Below are 18,837 nucleotides of genomic sequence, written 5' to 3'. Positions count from 1 at the left end.
AGTGGGCACGCACCGCTGGGGAATTTGGAATAGGGGAACCTGAGTCATCAGAAATGGAAACTCCAAGCTATAGGGAGCCGATTGCTTAGACGAGGGAGCCCCTGGGCCCGCAGCCAGGGAAAGGCTCTCAGCACCTGGCGTCAGAAGAAAGCATAGCCCAGTGTCCCGCTGTCCAAGATGTTAGTCCCCAGGAGAAGGCTGACAGCTAAATCCAGGGGCACCCAAGATCCCAAGGAAAGGGCACCCTCTCCAGGAGGGCAGGTGATGAGTCTTCATTCAGCAGATGTTCACTGGTTACCTACCTAAACGGCACTCGGCCCTTTGCTGGATGCTGGCGAGTCGCACAGTCCTTGCCCTGGATGTGAAGTGAGTGAAACAGCGCTAGGGAGCTAACTGCACAGAGCCAGGTAAGTGCTGTGGAGGACACGCCTGCGGGGAAGCCTAGAGGGCGGCTGTTGGGAAGCTCCACAGAGGAAAGCCGGCTGGACAGAGAAGGGGTGGGAATGTTCCAGGCTGAAGCAGGGCCTGCGCTCTGGCCTGGAGTCACGGAGAGCTGAGCCTGGTAGAGCAGAGAGGCCTGGAGGAGGCGCAGCCTCTGACCTCACAATACCCAGGCCCATGGGCCAGCCTTGCAACTTGCAAACTCTAGTGCCCTCTTCCAGCCCGGGTAAGGCCCCGGGCCCTGGGCAGCCTCACCCTTCCCGCTGCCCCGGGGCATGTCTCTACTCACCAATTATGAGGGGCTCCGGCATCAGATCGAGAGGCTGGTGCGGGAGAACGAGGAACTGAAGAAGCTGGTGCGGCTCCTTCGGGAGAATCACGAGCTCAAGGTGGCGATCAAGATGCAGGCGGGTGGCCTGGGCATCAGCGGGTTCAGCAGCAGGCTGGGCGAGGCAGCGACCGGCCCTCCTCAACACCAGGGTAACTGCAAGGGGCCTGGGTTCAAGAAAAGCGGGGAGGGAAGGGTGAGACTGCACCCGAGAGGAGAGACTCTGTGCTGGGGTCTCGGGAAATCGTGGAGAGAAGGGCGGAGATAGCAACAAACACCGGGTGAGGGGAGGGCGAGGACATAGGGCAACCACGATAAAAGGACAAAACTAGGCACCAGTCCCATTCACCTGATGGCAGGAGTCCCTGCCCACCCACACACTCCTCCCCTCAGGTGAACTTCCAAGCAGCTCCACAGACTGAGAATTTCCCAGCCCTGGAATCCAAAGGTGCTGCCCCACTGGACCCAATACGGCACCCACCCTCAGCTTCCCCCCCTCCCCTCCATTCCCCCCCCCCAGCACCCTCAGCCCCCTGCCCCATCCCTCTCCATTCAGAATTTTCCACCGGAGTCTAGAAACCAAGGAGAGAAGCCAGGACTGAAGCTTGAGGTTTGAAATCATTAGTGTGTGACAGCCCTGGGGCTGGAGAGGAGGTATGGGGCAGGGTGAGACAGAAAAATGGGCAGAGAAGTTAGGGGCGTTCACACAGAAGCTGCCCAGGGGCCAGCTCTCCCCAAGCCACCACATTCTGGCACAGAACTCCAGGGAGCACAGGAGTCCTAAAATCAAACCTGACCTTCCAGGTTGTTACAAAGGTTTATTTGTCAGGTAAGCAGATAGAACATAATTTAACAGTCATTAGCTTGACTGATAACTTTTAACTGACATATCATATGTAAGCCTCCATCTGTGCTCTCGGCCAGGGGGAACCTGGGAGAAGGAAATTCAGTCTTGGAGGAAGAGAATAAGTTGTACTTTGGACAAACTGACTCTAAGACGTTCTCACGACATCCACCTGGAGCACCCAGGAGGCAGCGGAGGTATGAGCCTGAGGCTCAAAGGAGAGGTCAGGGCTAGAGAGAAAAGATCGAAGAGTCACTGATAACTGAAGCCGCAGGAGGGGTGAGACGATCTGGAAAGAGAGAGGAACAGTGAGGAGAGACTGGGGGACAAGTCCTGAGTCAAGACAGGTAGAGAAGCTGGCAAATGGGGCACTCAGAGAGACAAGGGACACCTCAAAAGTGTAATGTCACAGAAGCCGAGACAGCTTCGAAGGGGACAGAGTGTCAGCAGAATAAAGGCTGCCTGAGAGGTGGAGCAAGAAAGGTGCTAATGACCTGCGTTAGGAACCTCGGCTAGAGCAGCTTCAACCACGCTGTGAGCAGGAAAGGCCCAGGAGTGAGGTGGAGAGTGAGGGAGAAAATGGAGAGAATAGAGGGTTGACACTTCGTTCATGAAGTAGGGCTTGGAGGGGGCACCAGCTGGAGAGGCGCATGGCATCTGGAGCTGCTTTTCCTGATGGCAGAGACCTGAGTTTATTTCTATGGAAAGGGGAGATACGAAAGAGAAAAGGAATGCTTTACAGAGCAGAGGCTGCCTTGACTGAAGGAAGAGCATCCCGTCCACTGCCTGGGAAAGGAAGGAGGAAGGGTGAGTGACGACACCAGGTGGGAAGCTACAAAACTCCGGAACCGTGGCTTCAATTTTCTCTGGAGAAATGTCATTCCCTGACAGTCAGGGTGGAGAGAAAACGATGGGGAAAGTCTGAAATAGAGTGAAAATGGCAGGAGGAAGCGAGAGGGGAACCGGGAGGTGTGTAACGGGCCCAAATGGTGCCGGCATGTGTGGGCTACGCAGGCAGCAGCCACCAGCCGCCTCCAGCAGCTCTGGGCTGGCGGGGGTGGGGACAGACATGGGGAAGGCAGGCAGGTGGCCATAAGGGCCAGTCAGCGAGAGCCTGGGCCCATCACGGAAGGGAGCGGACACCAGCCGGGCTGTCACATGACAAGGAAGTAAAGAGGCCAGCGTCCTAGAGACCTAGAGAGGCCGGCAGCGAGGGCAGAAGGCACGCCTCCGTGGTCAGAGCGGGTCGTCTGCGCGGCGGGAAAGCAGTAAACATTGCTGTTGGCTGGATTACTTTCACAGGGAAGAAAGGCCATGAGGTTCAGGCGCTGGCCTTGCGAACGGGGCAGGGGGAAGGCGGAGCCAGGATGCATGAGGACTGAGGGCTCAGGGACTCTCTCGGGCCCGATGTCTCGCAGACGGGAGATGCATGGGGCGTCGGGGCAGTGGGAGCAGAGAGGAAGTGAAGGCTGCGCCGACGGCTCAAGCCACTACAGCGGGGACTGCCCCGCACGCTGGCTCCTCCCTCCAGAGGGGTCGGGCCGGGGAAGGCTGTCAGCGCAGGTGGGCAGGAGGGCTTCTGTTGCCCTTTCTGCCGGGCGCCCTCCCCCACTCCCCCCCTTCCTCACCTAAGCCCACCCTCCTCCCAGGCCCCCACCCGTGCTGCCCCCTCTGTCTTCTCTTGGGGGCTGCAGGCTGCTGGAAGCTTCCCTAGGCGGGGAGCAGCCTTCTTCCTCTTTCCCGAAGGGCGTTTACCAGCCCTGCTCCTCACAACCTCCCTCCCCTCCCCCCAATCCTAGAGCCTTCATTACCCCCAGGGCCTGTTACCCCAGCAGGGCCTCCCTCCGCCCCTCAGGAACTGTCCCCGCCTCAGGACCCCTCCTCCCCCAAGTCCCAACCTCCCACCCCGGACCCAACCCTACGCCCGCCCTACCCCCACCCCTGACCCTACATCCCACCCCAGGGATTGACCCTAAGCCCCCTGGATCCATCCCTCGTGGGACCCCATCCCTCCCTCAGGACTTGCCTTCCTCTTAGGACACTTGTCCCCCCTCAGAACCCACCCCCCTGGGGACCCCATCCCCCCTCAAGACCCACCTTCCTTTTGGGACCCCTGTCCACCCTCAGAACCCACGCCCTCACAGCCCTCCCCCCTCAGGACCCCATCCCGCCCTGCCCTTCTTTTAAGACCCTTGTCCCCCGTCGGAACCCGCCCCCGTTATCCCCTCAGGACCCACCTTCCTTTTGGGACCTCTGTCCCCCCTCAGAACCCGCCCCCTTCTCAGGGCCAGTCCCCTCCTCAGGACCTCTCACCATCCCCCCTCTCCTTCTCACCTGCCGCCGCCCCAGACCTCTTGGAACCCTGGGCTCTAGCGGCCTTTGCTCACCCGTCTCGCCTCCTCGAGTCCGGCCTCGAGCAACACCTTCCCGCCCAGACCCTCAGGCCCCGCCCCTCAGGGCAGCCCCTTTACGATAGCTCCGCCCCTTGAGCGGCGCCGCAACTCTGGCCCCGCCCCTACGCTCGGGCTCCGTCCCGTCAGGGCCCTCCCTGGCGCCCCGCCCCCTCCGACTGCCGGGTTTGACCCCCGCCACGTTGACTGTCCCTCGCCTTCGTCCCCGCGTGGACCGGGGGGGTCTCGGTGGCCGGGCCGCCCTTGCCCGGGTGTGGGCCCGGCCTGGTCCTCGCGGGGCCGACGTCCTCGCGGAGGGAGGGTTCCGAGGCCGGAGAGGCCACGGGCGGTGGGCAGGCCCGGGAGGGACCGCTGGGGAGGCTCTGCAGCCCGGAGCCCGAGGGCCGGCCAGGGAGAAGGCGCGAGGGCGCGGCCGAGTGCAGGACAGTGTGGCGGCCACGTCCTGACCGACGCGACGAGGGGCGGGAGACCAGAGTGGGGCCCCTCCAGAGTCCCGCCCTCGGCCTCGGCGGGAAGGATAGAGCTGCCCCTGTGAGGAGCAGCCTGGGGGAGGAAATCACAAGTTCGCTTAAACGGTTAAAACATTGTAAACTGCATTTGTAGATCTAAGGCATTTGCTTTTCTTTTTAGCTTCAATAGTCCGATGTAACAAACAAACCTTCCTGGACCCAAATAATTCTTATGTATAAAGTAAACATATAGGGCTTCCCTGGTGGCGCAGTGGTTAAGAATCCTCCTGCCAATGCAGGGGACACAGGTTCGAGCCCTGGTCCGGAAAGATTGCACATGCCACGGAGCAACTAAGCCCGTGCGCCTAGAGCCCATGCTCCACAAGAGAAGCCACCGCACGGAAGAGCGGCCCCCACTCACTGCAACTAGCGAAAGCCCGCGTGCGGCAACGAAGACTCAAAGCAGCCAAAAAATTAATTATTTTAAAAAGCTAAAAAAAACCTATATAGATGCAGTGAATCTAAGTTCTCTTTAAGTTTCTAATACTGTATGTAGTAAAGTACCTAGGAACATTTCAACTCGTAAATCTAAATCAGCAAAATATAAATTATAAGGTTAAAACAAACTTGCACATTTTGCATTACAATACAAAGCTATAGGACTGAAATCTCTTAAACCGAGGCTCGACCTGGGGCTCCTGTTGGCTCAGAGCACCCCTGTTCATGAGAATTCCCTGGAGGTCCAGTGGTTGGGACTCTGTGCTTTCAAATGTCCCCATCTCCCAGCTAGAGATTTCAACAGGCTGCTCCTGAGATTCTCATCGGTGACCCTAATGGGTCAAAAATCCATGGACATGGCTTCCCTGGTGGCGCAGTGGTTGAGTCCGCCTGCTGATGCAGGGGACACGGGTTCGTGCCCCGGTCCGGGAAGATCCCACATGCCGCGGAGCGGCTAGGCCTGTGGATAATCCTACACTGACCTTTTTTAATCATCAAGTTTTATCTGTGCTCATATATACATCATGTTCTTCATATTTATTGAACACTTTCTGTGGCCCAAGTACTGTTCTAGGCACTGGGAAATAGGAGCAAACAGACAAAGCCCTGCCCTCACGGAGCTTCCATTCTAATCGAGGGAAACAGGAAAAACCAATAAGTCAATGGAGAATATCTTGGAGAGAGATAAGTGCTAAGGAGGACATAGTCCAGAGGAAGGGGAAGGAACGGGTGGGGTGAAGGAAACTGGTGATTTGGGATGGAAGAGCTCATTGAAGAGGTAACAACTGAAAGGACGGGTGGAAGTACGTGGCCAGCTGTGCACACGGGAAAAGCGTTCCAGGCAGAGGGAACAGCAACGCAAAGACAGAGGCAAGAGCGTGCCGGAGCATTTGAGGAACAGCAAGGAGGCCCGAGGGGCTGAAGAAGAAGGTGCCAGGGAGAGACCAGGAGGAGAAGAAAGTCAGAGAGAGGACGAGCCAGGTCATGGGGGGACACTGAACCGCCTAGCACTCAGAATGAGACGGTGAGCTAGCTGGTGGGCATTTTAACTGGAACAGTCTGGCTGATGTGTGAGGGGAGAGGCCAGAAACAGGTAGCAAGCCAGGGGGCTCCTGCAATAATCCAGGCAGGGTAATGTTGGTATGGACCAGAGTTGGGAGGAGCACACGTGCTGGATTCTGGATATACGTACTTGAAGGTGTTGCAGACAGATGGGACGCTCGGGGCTCCTGAAAGAGAAGTGTTGAGGCTGCACAATTTGAAACCTGAGCCACTGAAAGAGCAAAGATGCCGGCGGCCGGCACGCCAGGGGGGCAGAGTCCCCAGCAGAACCCTGGGAAGAAGGGGGTCAGGCCACTGGGATGTGAGTCAGAGTCCAGCCCGAGAGTAAGCAGCCTGCGCTGGTCCAGAGCGTCTGAGCTGCATCAGCTCCTGCGGGGAAGCAGACTCTAGGTGGGCCTTGGGGCTGCCCCCGGGGGCAGAGGATGTGGGCCCAGAAGCACCTGGAGGAAGCCGGGTGACCGGGAACCTGGATGCCAAACCAAGACGGGATTTCAACAGGGAGGAACGTCCCGCCGTGTGGACACCACTCGCCACATGCGAGAAGAGCCACGTGAAGCGTGCGCTGGGTTCTGCAACGCGGGGTCACCGGCCCCTCGATCAGTGTTTGGGTGCAGGGATGGAGAAGGAGAAAATGGACTGAGATGCTGAGTTGGTACAACGCCCAGGGACGTCTGCGAGGGACACAGAGGACACCAGTGGAGGTGGGGACATCAGTGAGATGGAAACCAGATCCCCTGGGTCTCAGAGACCATGAGGACCTGGCCGCGCAGGCACCGTCTTCTCTCCCAAGTCCTGAAGACGCTGCCCGAGTGGTCCTTCCCATGTCATCTGGACCCTAGGCTCCCCCAAGAGGAGACAGGCTGGGAAGGACAAACGCCCCGACTCGGGTCTCCGTGCCCCGTCACCCGTCTCTGCCGCACCGCCTGCTCCTTCCCTCACACCGTTCCTCTCCGTGGGATACTTCCCTTTGGGCCACAAGCTTCACTGTCTCTTCAATCCTAAAGCAAAAATCCAAAAATGCCAAAGCAAGAAACCATAAAAGACTGGTTGATTTGATTCTGAAAATTTAATTTATTTGTTTGGGAAAAAATAACAAAACTTAAAACAAAAATAAACGGCAGGACATCCTGGCACACATTGTGCAGGGCGGCGTCGGTGTAACAAGTCCCGGACTTCTCAGGGAATGTCAGACGTTTCTGAGGGGTCTTAAAGTGGATAGACTTAGCAGTGTGCATTAAGAACCTCTCAAATGTCTGTTTTCGGGGGAAAAGATAATAAAGATTTATATAGTAGAATTTTTGTCACTGGGAAAACTGGAGACAATTGATTCTCCCAACAGCCGAAACAGGCTCAATAAACAATGGCACGTGCACAAGACGGGCACCACCGCAGCTGCGATAAGCGCTGTTTTCCAGGAACGATGATGCTGAAGGTAGCTGTGGTGCAGGCCCAGTAGGAAGAGGCGGGGCACATAAGGACACGGGCCACGTACGCAGTCACCACACACGTGTGCGTGGCCTGGGAGCTAGGAATGGACTTTACCTTTTTAAAGAGCTGACGGAAAACCCAAAGGAGTCTGCTGGTTCATGACATGCACTGAGTCCATGAAATTCTAATATCAGCACCCATAAGTAATGTTTTGTCGCCAAGCTTCCACGTGTATTTGTTTCCGTGTTGTCTGTGGCTGTTTCGGAGCCGTGACAGCAGAGCTGAGGGGCTGCAATAGAGGCCGGATGGCCAGGAAAGCTGGAGCTCTTTTCACCAACTCTTTACAGAGGGGTTCGCCAGCCCCTGAGCGACATAAACACGTGGAGAAAGTCTTCAAGCCTTCGCGGAGCTTTGCTATATGATGGACGGTGGGATAACAGGACTACCAGTGGTTTTCATCTTTTCTGACTTTTCTGTATTTCCATTCTTTCCCTATAATAAGCATGTACTGCTTTTTGTTTTTAATGTGGAAGTTTTCAATCAAACTGCACACTCACAGAAACCTTTCCTGCACCCTCCCTAGGGGCCTTCTCCCCCAAACAGCGGTCACTCGGTCATCCGAGGGCAGTCTCCTCAGGAACCCAAGGGCAAATGGGCTCCCAGGCCCCACGCAGGGGAGAAGCAACACCCCCTCCTGTGCCTGCATCCCCGGCGACAGGCAGGCGGGGGCCCTGTACGGGCCAGGCACACCCTGGGCCCCACGGGAGGCTCCCAGCAGCTTTGAGCTCTGGCCTCCCTGAGGGTCCCCCACGTGGTGAGGCTTGGCCGTCCCCAAGAGGACAGCAGTCAGGAGGCCCAGGCCTACTCCCCCACCACCTGGGAACAGAGGGGTCCACTTGGCGACCTACGTGTTCAGACCCTCCTCTCCTCAGTGAGGGGTCAGCGGCTCAAGGCAGTGGGCCTGTCTGAGGGACAGGCAGCGTGGAAGGTCCTGGTGGCTGGGGGGCCGGCGTTTACAGAGGTGATCCTGGGAGGGACCAGGCTCCCTCGGAGCACAGGGATGAGGGGCCAGACCCTCACGTGGGATCCACTGAGCAGCCCCACAGATGCCCGCTTAGAGGTGAGGCTCAGAGAGAGTTGGTCAGCTCATCAGAGGCACATGGGCATCTTGGTGCAGGCCCTGCCCCAGTGGGGAGAGAGCCTGGGGTCTCAGTGCTTTCTCCGTGTCCCCCAGGTGTCTTCCCGCCCCCGGCCCCGGCAGCAGCAAACGAACCCGTCCTGGAAGAAGTGGGGATGGTGGCTCTGGTGCCCCTGGCCGACACGCTAGACAGCCCACAGCCCAGCCCCGCGGCAGGCCCCGTCGTGAGCGCCTGGATGGGCCCTCTCAACGCGCTGCTGCCTAGCCTGGGGCGCATCTCACAGAGCAGCCCACTCTCCAGCCTCCTGACCGGCCCCCTGAGCGGCCACCTGGCCAGCCCCGCGGCAGTGCCCCTGGCGGGCACACCGGCCAGCTCCCTGGGCCTGCCCTCAACTGGCCCCCTGACTCCAAGCAGCCCCCTGACAGGCCCCCTAGCTGTGCCTCAGAGCAGCCCCCTTATGGACCCTGTAACAGGTTCGGTGGCCCTCTCTCTGAGCAGCCCCCTGCTCACCTCCACGGCTGCCCCCCTAGGTGTCTCTCAGAACCTTCCGGCCAATCCCGTGAGCAGTCTGGTGCTGTTGGAGGCCCCAAGGGTGTGGCTGGCAGAACCGCTCCAAGGATGCCCCTCTGGATCCCATCCCTCAGCGGGTGGGGGGCCTGCTGCCACCGCAGAAGGTAACCGGTGCAGGGGGGAGGGGCAGCGGGGGGCCCAGGGGGCGGGGCCCCTGCCAGGCTAGTAGGCCCTGGCCCTGCCTCCTCTAACCCTCCTCCTCTCCTTTCTGCCCCTCCCCCACGTCGCTAGCCCCGCTCTCCGCTGAGCACCCCCAGCCCGCCCAGGAGCCGGAGCCCCTCAGCATGATGTCTGTGGGTGCGCCCATCCAGACCTCCACGCCCGTCGGTCCCATGGGCACACCCAGCCCTGCGACAGCCTTCTCCTATGGCACCCCAGACGCCCGGACACAGCCTGGTGGCCCCCAGGGACAAGCGGTCTCTGCCTCTGTCCCTGCCTCGGCCACCTCCTACAGCATCACCGTCCTCGCCTCTGCCCTCACTCCCGCTCCCCAAGCTGCCACCAGCTATAGGCCCTCAAGCACCCCACACCCCTTTGCCCGCACGCACCGCTCCCCGACCCGGCCCTCGCCCACCCTCCACTCCCCTGCACACAACCCCCACTCCCCGCCTCGAGCCTCGTCCTCCCCGGCTTCAGTCAACGACACCCGAGGTCCACGCGTGGCAGAGCCGTCTCGGAAAAGCATCCTGCAGTTGGAGCGGAAGCTAGCCCACCGGAAGAGCGGCAAGTTCCCTGACAGCTCCCGACGTCAGCACGAGTCTGGGGTCTCCTCGGCTGCCCTAGGAGACCTCCCAGGCACCCCCCTGGGCTGCTGACCACGGTCACTGACCGCTCCCTCCACCCCTTGTTGTCCCCAGAGTCGAAGCAGCTGGCCTGGGAGAGGCTGGTGGGGGAGATCGCCTTCCAGCTGGACCGCAGGATCCTGTCCAGCATCTTCCCCGAGCATGTCCGGCTCTACGGCTTCACGGTCTCCAACATTCCGGAGAAGATCATTCAGGTGTGTTGTGCCTACCTGCCGCTCACCGCCTGAGGGCCTACCCCGCCACCTGCAGGGCTGGGGACGGCCTTCCGGCGGCCCCTGCACTCCAGCTAGGCAGAGCACATCAGAATCTGCGGGCACTCTGGGATGGAGGAAACACCGCACTCAGTCCAAGTGGCCAGCAGGTGTCCGCGGCATCTGGCAGCAGGAGTGTGTGGTCCCAGCCACACGGGCGGCCTTCCCAGAGGGCAGAGCAGCAGAGGGGCCCCAGCACTGTCAGGCCTGTGAGCTCCCATTTTGCCACTGCCATGGCCTCGGGTCTGCCAGGCCCCGCTCCCACGGGCCCTCCCCAGACTGGCAGAGCTGCCGCCTTATGCCTCTCCCTCGCCCTGTCCAAGTCCTCAAGTGTCACTGGGGGGCGCAGGGGAGGCAGTTCTCAGAGCCTCTGAGCAGCTGGCGGCTTGGTGGCCAGGGTCTTCAGGCCGGGCTCGTTCCGTATTCCCAGCATGCCCTCCACTGAGCCCGCTCCCACTGAGGGACACAGAGGACGATGTTTCCCAAACACGCTTGGGCGCGTCTCCTCGCCACCACGTGTAGGAGGCACGGTGGAGTGGGAGCCGTCGGGGGCTTGGGCTGCGCCGGGGCAGGATGAGCCGGTGCGCGCCCTTCCCCACCGACGCGCCCACTCGGGTGGAGCGGGGGTGGGGCAGGGGTGGGGCAGGGGGCGGGCGTCGGCGCCGCGGCCGTTCAGCCGTTTACTCTGCCCTCGCGAAGTAGCCCTCGGTGCTCCCGGCGCCTACCTCTCTGGCCGTCCTTATCCGTGGATGGACTGTGGCTCTGGGTCTGTGAGTGGGCAGGAATCACGTTCAGTTACAGTGGGCTCATCTGTGTCCCGGTTTGAGCTTGCCTTCTCCTTTTGTTAAGGTGTCCGTTGGTTAGGTTTGTAATTTTAATGAGACCGAAATAATCCACGTTTTTTATCCACCTTTTCCTTTTTTTTTCTTCTTTTTTTTTGGCCGTGCCACGTGGCATGCAGAATCTTAGTTTCCCGACCAGGGATGGAACCCGCGTCCCCTGCAGTGGAAGCGCAGAGTCTTAACCACTGGACCACCAGGGAAGTCCCACGTTTTCCTTTATTGTTTGTACTCTTCGAGTCCCATTTAAGGCTGGAGCTGCCAGCCCCGCCTCGGTCCCCTCTCCCAGTCCCACGAGTGTGGGCTCCAGGTTTGCAGGTCTGGCCCTGCCCAGGTGACAGTGTCCTAATCCTGGGAGGCCAAGGGAGCCTGGGCATCTCTTCTTCCAGATCGTCGTAGCTCCTCTTGGCCCTTCGCTCTTCAATATGAATTTTAGGATCAGTCTGGCAAGTTCCAAGAAAAATCTAGTTCAAATTTTTAGTGTTTCATTGGTTTATAGGTTGAACTGGGGAAGTTTCCCATCTTTGCCATGTTGGCTATCCCTGTGTTGCTTGTGTCAGCGGGGCCAATTTTGGCCGTGTTGGGTTTGACGACCCTTGACTCCTATCCTGGACCACGGCCGCCACTGCTGTGCCATGAGTGCAGCCTGGCAGCGGCTGTTTAAAAATTGGCAGATGACGCGGGAGAAGCACAATATTTATGTCTCTAAAATGCTGCATCTGATATCTAGTTGGCAAAGACTACGCTTAATCATAAGTGAAAGTCTAGTTGCCCACATAGAAGTTAGACATCAAACTGCGGAGAGAGGTTTCTGGTTGTTTGAAACTGCTGTTTATACGGAGGATAAGGTAGACCCTCCAGGAGGGTGTGTGCTGTGCGGGTCCTCCCCTTCCATGCCGCTCTCCACCTTGCCTGCGAGTTACCGCTTATGCCGGAGAATTTAAGTCACGGCACTAAATGGCAACTCTTTAGAGAAGAGGCAAGAAAAGGAAGCAGAATGTACGTAAGGCAATTTTTTTGGTATTTAAGGAAGTCGAGGAGCTTGGTGCCCCTGAGCCTGTGCTTCAGCCTCCACCTTGGCGGCCTCTGGGTGGTGGTTCTCACCACAACACTCACCTGGTCATTCTGCCCATCGGCCACCGTCACCAATTCCATGGCCTCCGGCCCCATGCACCTTCCATCCAGCAATGACCAGAGCTGCCAGGATCATACACTTGCTGCCTTTGTTCCCAGGAAGCTGCTCCACTGCAGCCTACCTGCACGGAAGCTGTCTTCAGGATAGCCCCTGGCTGGCCTTCTGTAGGGCCCACTGCAGGCTGACTGAGGTCTGGTCCCACCTGAGGATCATAAAGATGCTTCCTGGTCTCAAGCCACCCTGCCTACTTGGCTGGATCATTCGTTGATTCCCATCTGCATTTAATTCCACTTTGCCCAGGCTTTTACTTCCCTTCATCAAGACATCTTGTTTATTTCTCTGCACATTGAACTCCAATGTTGGCGGTTGCTAGAGCCCCTAAATTCTACCTAGATTCACCAAACCAGGTGAAACCTGGTGTCGGCCAACTGGGGTCCTTTGCTTCCCGAATGCCGTAGAGCTTTAACGCTGAAAACTGTAATGGAACCCGATATTCAATAAGGACTCGTTGACTTTTTTCATAGAACGTGGCTATCTACTTTTGTGTAAGTTTGCAGACAGTTATGCTGTCTTTTAAGCTCAACTGAAAGTTATCCCAGTGCTCATTACTGTCAGTTCTTCTACCCAAACACAAAGATCTGCTCCACGGGAGATGCTCTGTCTCTCTTCCTTTCTGTGCCCTTGTCCTAGGAGACCCTGAGTCCAGCTGCATCAGTGTGAGGGTGACTGAGGGTGGTACCTCAGTCCTGCCCGTGGTCCCCCCCGGATGCTCTCTAGGCCAACGCATTGGCCTGCTCAGAACATTTTTGATTTCTGTGTACTGATTTGTTATTTAGCTACCTTGTCAAACCCTCTCGCTAGTTTTGATAGTCTGTATATCATTTTGGCTTTCCTCTGTAGACAATCATATCATATAGCACTTAAAAAATTTTTTTTTTGTTTTGGCCGCGCTGGGTCTTAGTTGTGGCATGCGGGATCTTTTAGTTGCGGCATGTGGACTTCTTAGTTGCGGCATGTGGACTTCTTAGTTGCGGCATTCGAACTCAGTTGCGGCATGCATGTGGGATCTAGTTCCCCGGCCAGGGATCGAACCCGGGCCCCCTGCATTGGGAGCTCAGAGTCTTACCCACTGGACCACCAGGGAAGTCTCATACAGCACGTTTTAAAAGCAGATCATAAGGCAACCTCATCTTGTCTCTGACGTGATTACAAACACACACTTCTGGTCTTCCAGTTAAGTGCGATGTGTGTTCCAGGCTTTTTGCCAGATCTTCTTTCGACAAATCAGTCAGAATCCTTGGTTGCGCATAACAGAATCCACACTAGCTGATATAAGCAGAAAGGGGTTTATTATAAATGTTTAGGTGTTCAGACAGGCTCCAGGAAGGACACCAAATTGGGCTTGCCTGCTACACAGCCAGTAAAAATGCCAGAACGGCAAGGGAGTGAACACGCCATCGTCGTTGCTGCCCCGGGAATAGCACGCACACACCTAGTCGGATGCCTGCAGTTTGGTACAGCTGCCCCGAAGAACCAGTGCCACAGCCAGTGCACTCTCCAGAGAGCCCAGTCCCCTGCCTGCACTGTCTCCTCCAGGAGACGAGGTCCACGCACCTGTACTTGCTGGGCGGAAACCCAGGTCAGAGGGGTACCTAAGCCACAGGGGAGTCTGGAATAGGTGATGTTTAGCGTCCAGCCTCTTAGAGTTCAGGAAGGTGCTAGAATGCACTAGGACAGAAGCCAGGTGAGCCGCATTCAGCGTCTGCCTCACCAGGTGAAGAAGTTCCCTCTTCCTCCTTCGTTCAGAGTGCTTGGTTTTTTCTTACTCATGAACAAATACTGAACTTTTTAGAATGTTGTTTCTCTCTCTCACTGAGATGACCACACAGTTTTCTTCCCCCTCCCTTTTCTGTTAACATATTGATACACATGAGAAGATACTCCGCTCGTAAACCACACTTCATCCCTGGTGTTTATAGATGCCCTGGGAGGCTCTGTTTGCTGTTTATGAGTTCTGCAGCTTCGCTACATTTTTAGAGATCGTGCCAAGTTTCTGTGACAGGAATACATGGCTTAGTAAGCCAGAGGTTTATCTCTCCACAGGGTTGTGGGGCCCTGTTGACCAGCCCCTCGCACACGTCAGGGTCCCCAGGGTCCCCGCGTCCCGGGACTCGGCCTGGGGGGTGGTGCTCGAAGTCCCAGGCTCCTCCCCTTGGCTCAGACTTAGTGACATCAGGTCCCCCTGCAGGATGGTGGGACACATGGTGGTCTCAGCTGGGCATTTCATTACCTAAAAGAAGGGGGAGGCGCTGCCCTGTTCAGTGGAGGGTGTGGGCTTTGCTCATCCTCTCTATTGATCCTTCAGATTGTGTTTCCTCACTTCTCATTATTATTTCCTCCCTTCTCCTTCCGTTAGCTTTGCTTTATTTTCCTTTCTTGGGTTGAGCTCTTAAATCATTTTATTTACATCTCTTTTGTTTTTAAATAACTACATTTAGGACAAGGAAGTTCCTTCTGGTCAGGGAGATATTCAAAATACTCAACAACCAGTACAAGGGGAACACCAGCCAGAGTGGATCCTGCTCTAGGATCCAGGCAGAGCGGGAGGCTTCTGCTGTTTAAGGCTGGTTGGGGAAAGCGACGGTCTCCCGGCAGCCCCGGCTATGTCCGCCAAGGCTCCAGCCTGACTCTGGTGGCACTCTGGCTGCAGCCCTGCAGGCTAGAGGGGTGGTGTGTGGCTGTTCAGGTCTGACTATCTCACGAACTGCCTTGCATTTCCTCTCTAAGCCCTGAGTCCGTCGGGACCACCATCTGAGGGGCGTCTGGCTGCCTGTGAGCATTGGCTCCTAACACGCCTGCCCTGTGTGTGGAGAATGAGGGCCGCACCACGCTGGTTCTCTGGTATTTGCTGCCATTTCCCCTTTCACTGAGCGCATGGTCGGTGCTGTGTGTGGTCCAGGACGGAAAGATTGCATGATGAGCACGTGTGCTGGGTCTCGCAGGTGTGAGTCTGTGTGCCTCCCCGCGCCCCCGCCCCCCACATATCCCCTCCAGCACCAGGCCCTGCGGCTTCGCCCTGTAAAGATTCTTCCCATCCACTCTGATTTTCTCCACGTCCACCTCCACATCTACATTCTCTCCTCCACTCCTACCCCGTGGTCCAAACTGCTGTCACCTTAACTGGTCCACAGCTAGCTTGCTGCTCCACCTGTTCAGGCCTGGCTAGCGTCAAGCGTTCAGAATATGCCAAGCAGGCGCCAGACACAGTCTCTGCCCTCGGGGAGCTCACTATCTCCCTCCAGTCAACAAGAAAAGCCGTCAGGAGCTCTGCCTCTCGTCCCTCTCCCCACCCAGACCCGGGCTCACCGGGGCCAACTTCACCGCCCTGGGCGTCCCTCCTTCTCTACTCCTACGCCTGTAGACGTGACCCCCGTGCAGCAGAGCTGACTGGCCCGGGTGCTGTGCTCGACGCCCCCAGAGATGTTTCCTTTGTCCTCACAGCAGCGCTGTCGGGCGGTGCAGTGTTTCCTGCAGTCCCAGCAGGGAACGCGAGGCTCACACTCAGCGTGGTGACGGCCGTCGAACCCGACTCTCCCCGGGGGCCCTGCTCTGCACCCGGCGTCCTGGCACCTTCCGTGCCATGCATGCTGCTCCTCAGCCTGGAAGTTTCTTCCCTCCATTGTCCTTGTCCTTCAGGCCTCGCTTCAGCGACCTCTCCCTCCAGGACCCCATCCCCTGTGGCAGCGCTCACAGTGCCATTCCTCTACTGGGCCGCGTCCTCACTGTAAACTCTGAGGGTCTCTTGCTCACACCTGAACTGGGAGGGCTCGGAGATCTGCAGAGTGAGGATGGATGGACAGAGCCCTTCACCCTCTCTCGCCAGCTTCCGTCCATCCCCTGCCAGTGGTCAGCATGATCTCTTAAAACCACAAAGCCCACCAGGCGTCTCCGAGCCTTTAGGACAGGGCACTCCGCTCAGGCCTGCAGCTTCTCAGGGGAAGCCTGAGGGGACTGGGGGCGGGGACCCACACCCACTGCCCCCGTGCTGTTGGGGTGCTTGTCCTACTCTTCCCCACCCACTCCCCCTTGTCGCCCTCCACTCTCAAGGGGTCACTTCCTAGGGGCAGCCCTGGCCTTGTCTCTCAGCGTAAATGTGCCCCCGTCGGACTCCTGCTCGTGTCTTAAGCTCCATGTGCCCAGCCTGGCACACAGCAGGAGCCCAGCCACGGCCAGGGGTGAGCAGGTGACGGCTCTCGATGCCCCCGCAGGGGCCGAGGATGAACGCTATCCACCGGCTTGCTCCCCGGTCGCCCCGGTGTGAGCAGCTGCAGGTCCGCTTGCTCACCCACAGATGCCGGCTGAGCTCCTGCCGTCTGTCCCACCGGGGCCTGGAAACAGGCGAATGGAAGAAGATTCAGGCTCCCAGGTCAGGAAGCCAGGCCCGTCCTAGTGTCACCAGGCAGCAGAGGTGCGAGCCTAGGGCTCTGGGGGCCCCTGGGCTGAGCCCAGGCATCAGCCTGGTGCTCTGCTCACGTGACCATCCAGGGAGCGGACAGGGAGGCCTTCCTGGAGAAGGCGGTGCCTGAGCAGACTGTCCCGGCATCCCTAGCAGGTTGGGAGCCAGCCTGGTGGACGTCTGGGGACCTGCGGGAAGAGGGTGAGCAGGGCCAGATCCGGTCCTTGCCGGTCCGCCCTGGCCCTGGAAGTTGGAGCAGTGGAAAGTGCAGGGGGGCTCTAGCGGGGAAAGACCCTGTCCCACTACATACACTTCAGACCTTCGTTTTGCAGGCCTGGGGGCAGCGGTACCAGTGACAGATACCTAATTTGCGGGACCCAGTGCACACAAAAACACAGGGCTCCTTGTTCAAAATTATGAAGAACTTCAAATGGCTACAGCAGAGACAGCTGAGGCCCCAGAAGGCAGTGGAGGGAGGGACGGGGCAGGGGGGTGACGCTGCGGGACGCAGCTCAGCCCGGCAGGGCGGTCACAGGTGATGAAGATGGAGGCAAAGAACCGGGTTGCTGGCAGACCCCGGGTCCAGGTGCTAGGAGCCAGCACCCGGTGGCAGCAGACCCCGGGTCCAGGCGCTGGGAGCCAGCACCCGGTGGCAGCAGACCCCGGGTCCAGGCGCTGGGAGCGGCACCCGGTGGCAGCAGACCCCGGGTCCAGGCGCTGGGAACCAGCACCCGGTGGCAGCAGAACCCGGGTCCAGGCGCTGGGAGCGGCACCCGGTGGCAGCAGACCCCCAGCACTGGGACTCAGGGCCCTGGCTCTGGGCCTGGGGTCATCGGTGCAGCATGAGGGGTGGGAAGGGACACCCGCAGGGGGGTGTGCAGGCCACGGGGTGCTGAGGAGGCAGCCTGGGGTGCTGGGACGGGGGGCCCGGAGGAAAGGCTGAGAGGAAGCGGGGCAGGACCCAGGAGGCGGTGGTGTCTTCTGGGTCGGGCAACCCTGGGGGCTTTGGGAGGCCCCCTCGTCTTTCATCACCCCCAGCCATGCTCTCTGTCCCCAGCTCCTGTGGCCCCCACTCAGTCCGAATCCCTGGTGGTGGATGGAGCAGGTGATGGGGCCTCTGGAACCTCTCTGCTCAGGCTCAGCCCACAGGGCTCCCCTCGCCCTAGAGCCCACAGGCGTCTCTCTCAGGGCCTCCAGGACACCCCCCTTGAGGACACTCCCTCGGATCGGGATCCTCCCACAACCATACCCCCTGGCCTCTGTCGCCCCTCACCTGCCCGCCTGCTTATGTGCTGCGGTGGGGCCAGAGGGTCCCTGACGGCTGCTGTCCCCTCAGGCCTCCCTGAACCCCAGTGACCACAAGCTGGATGAGGAGCTGTGCCAGACACTCACACAGCGCTACACGAGCATCATGAACCGGCTGCAGAGCCTGGGCTACAACGGGCAGGTGCACCCGGCACTGACCGAGCAGCTGGTGAACACCTATGGCATCCTGCGGGAGCGGCCCGAGTTGGCCACGTCCAAGGGCGTCTCCTACACTGTGGATTTCCTGCAGCGCGTGCTGGTGGAGACCGTGCACCCCAGCATGCTCGCCGATGCGCTGCTGCTGCTCTCCTGCCTCAGCCAGCTGGCGCACGACGACGGCAAGCCCATGTTCATCTGGTGATGCTGGCTCGCTGTGGCCCGCACCTGGGTGCACAGCCATTAAAGCTCGCCTCGGACACTGGCCTCTGGGCCTGCGCTGGTACTCCTGGGTGGTGCTGCCTCCTCTGGGGGGCTCGCCAGCGCCCCCTCCCCAGCTCCCCTTCAGTCCTGCCTGCCCTGTAGGTTCATGCCCCTTCCAGGGCCCCTGGGGAGAGCCCCAAGACCAAAGCTCAGCAGCTGTCTTACCAAGGGGGATGTTCCAAAGGCCCCAAAGCTGGCCTGGCACTGGGAGCACAGGAGCCCCTGAGACCTGGAGGGGGGAGAGCAGGAAGCAGGAAGGAGCCCAGCTGGCAGGCAAGGGTCGTGGGTGTGCCAGCAGGCCTGGTGACGGGCATGGAACTGAGGCCTGGGCACAGAGCAGGAGGCAGAGGCGATGTCAAGAGAAGGATGTGGGCGTGGGAGCGCCTCCCTCTGCACGAGGCAGCAACAAGTACTTCTGGAACCTCACTGAGGGCAGGAGAACGTTAAAGGGAGGGGAG

At 58.9% G+C, this 18,837-nt stretch overlaps 2 protein-coding genes across 4 annotated transcripts in view; one reads left to right on the top strand and one right to left on the bottom strand.

The window, feature by feature from the left end:
- The window catches only part of PARP10 (poly(ADP-ribose) polymerase family member 10), a 44,561-nt gene extending 40,531 nt beyond the window's left edge, over positions 1-4,030 (bottom strand). Inside the window, exons 1-2 of the mRNA XM_022555323.3 lie at positions 3,948-4,030; positions 731-936 (exon numbers count right to left, since the gene is read on the bottom strand). The gene's annotated coding sequence lies outside the window, so the exon portion shown is untranslated. The remainder of the gene's footprint in view (positions 1-730; positions 937-3,947) is intronic.
- On the top strand, positions 287-18,321 carry SPATC1 (spermatogenesis and centriole associated 1). 3 transcript variants are annotated; one of them, XM_089898466.1, is made up of 6 exons: positions 287-921; positions 8,045-8,179; positions 8,696-9,274; positions 9,402-9,917; positions 10,028-10,167; positions 17,991-18,321. In XM_089898466.1, the coding sequence occupies exons 1-6, from the start codon at positions 717-719 to the stop codon at positions 18,318-18,320; spliced, it is 1,905 nt and encodes a 634-aa protein (XP_089754592.1). In that variant the 5' UTR covers positions 287-716; the 3' UTR covers position 18,321. The 3 variants fall into 3 exon arrangements, with proteins under 3 accessions (XP_089754592.1, XP_089754593.1, XP_022411108.1); XM_089898467.1 differs by lacking the exon at positions 8,045-8,179; XM_022555400.2 differs by lacking the exon at positions 8,045-8,179 and having other exon boundaries at positions 287-927.
- Positions 18,322-18,837: the final 516 nt, after the last annotated feature.

This window comes from Delphinapterus leucas, chromosome 17, assembly GCF_059928025.1.
Source record: "Delphinapterus leucas isolate spDelLeu-1000000601 "Yukka" chromosome 17, BTC_Dleu_Yukka2, whole genome shotgun sequence".
Lineage (NCBI taxonomy): Eukaryota > Metazoa > Chordata > Mammalia > Artiodactyla > Monodontidae > Delphinapterus > Delphinapterus leucas.
Note: the sequence above shows the minus strand (reverse complement) of the source record. Positions and strands in the feature narration are given on the sequence as shown.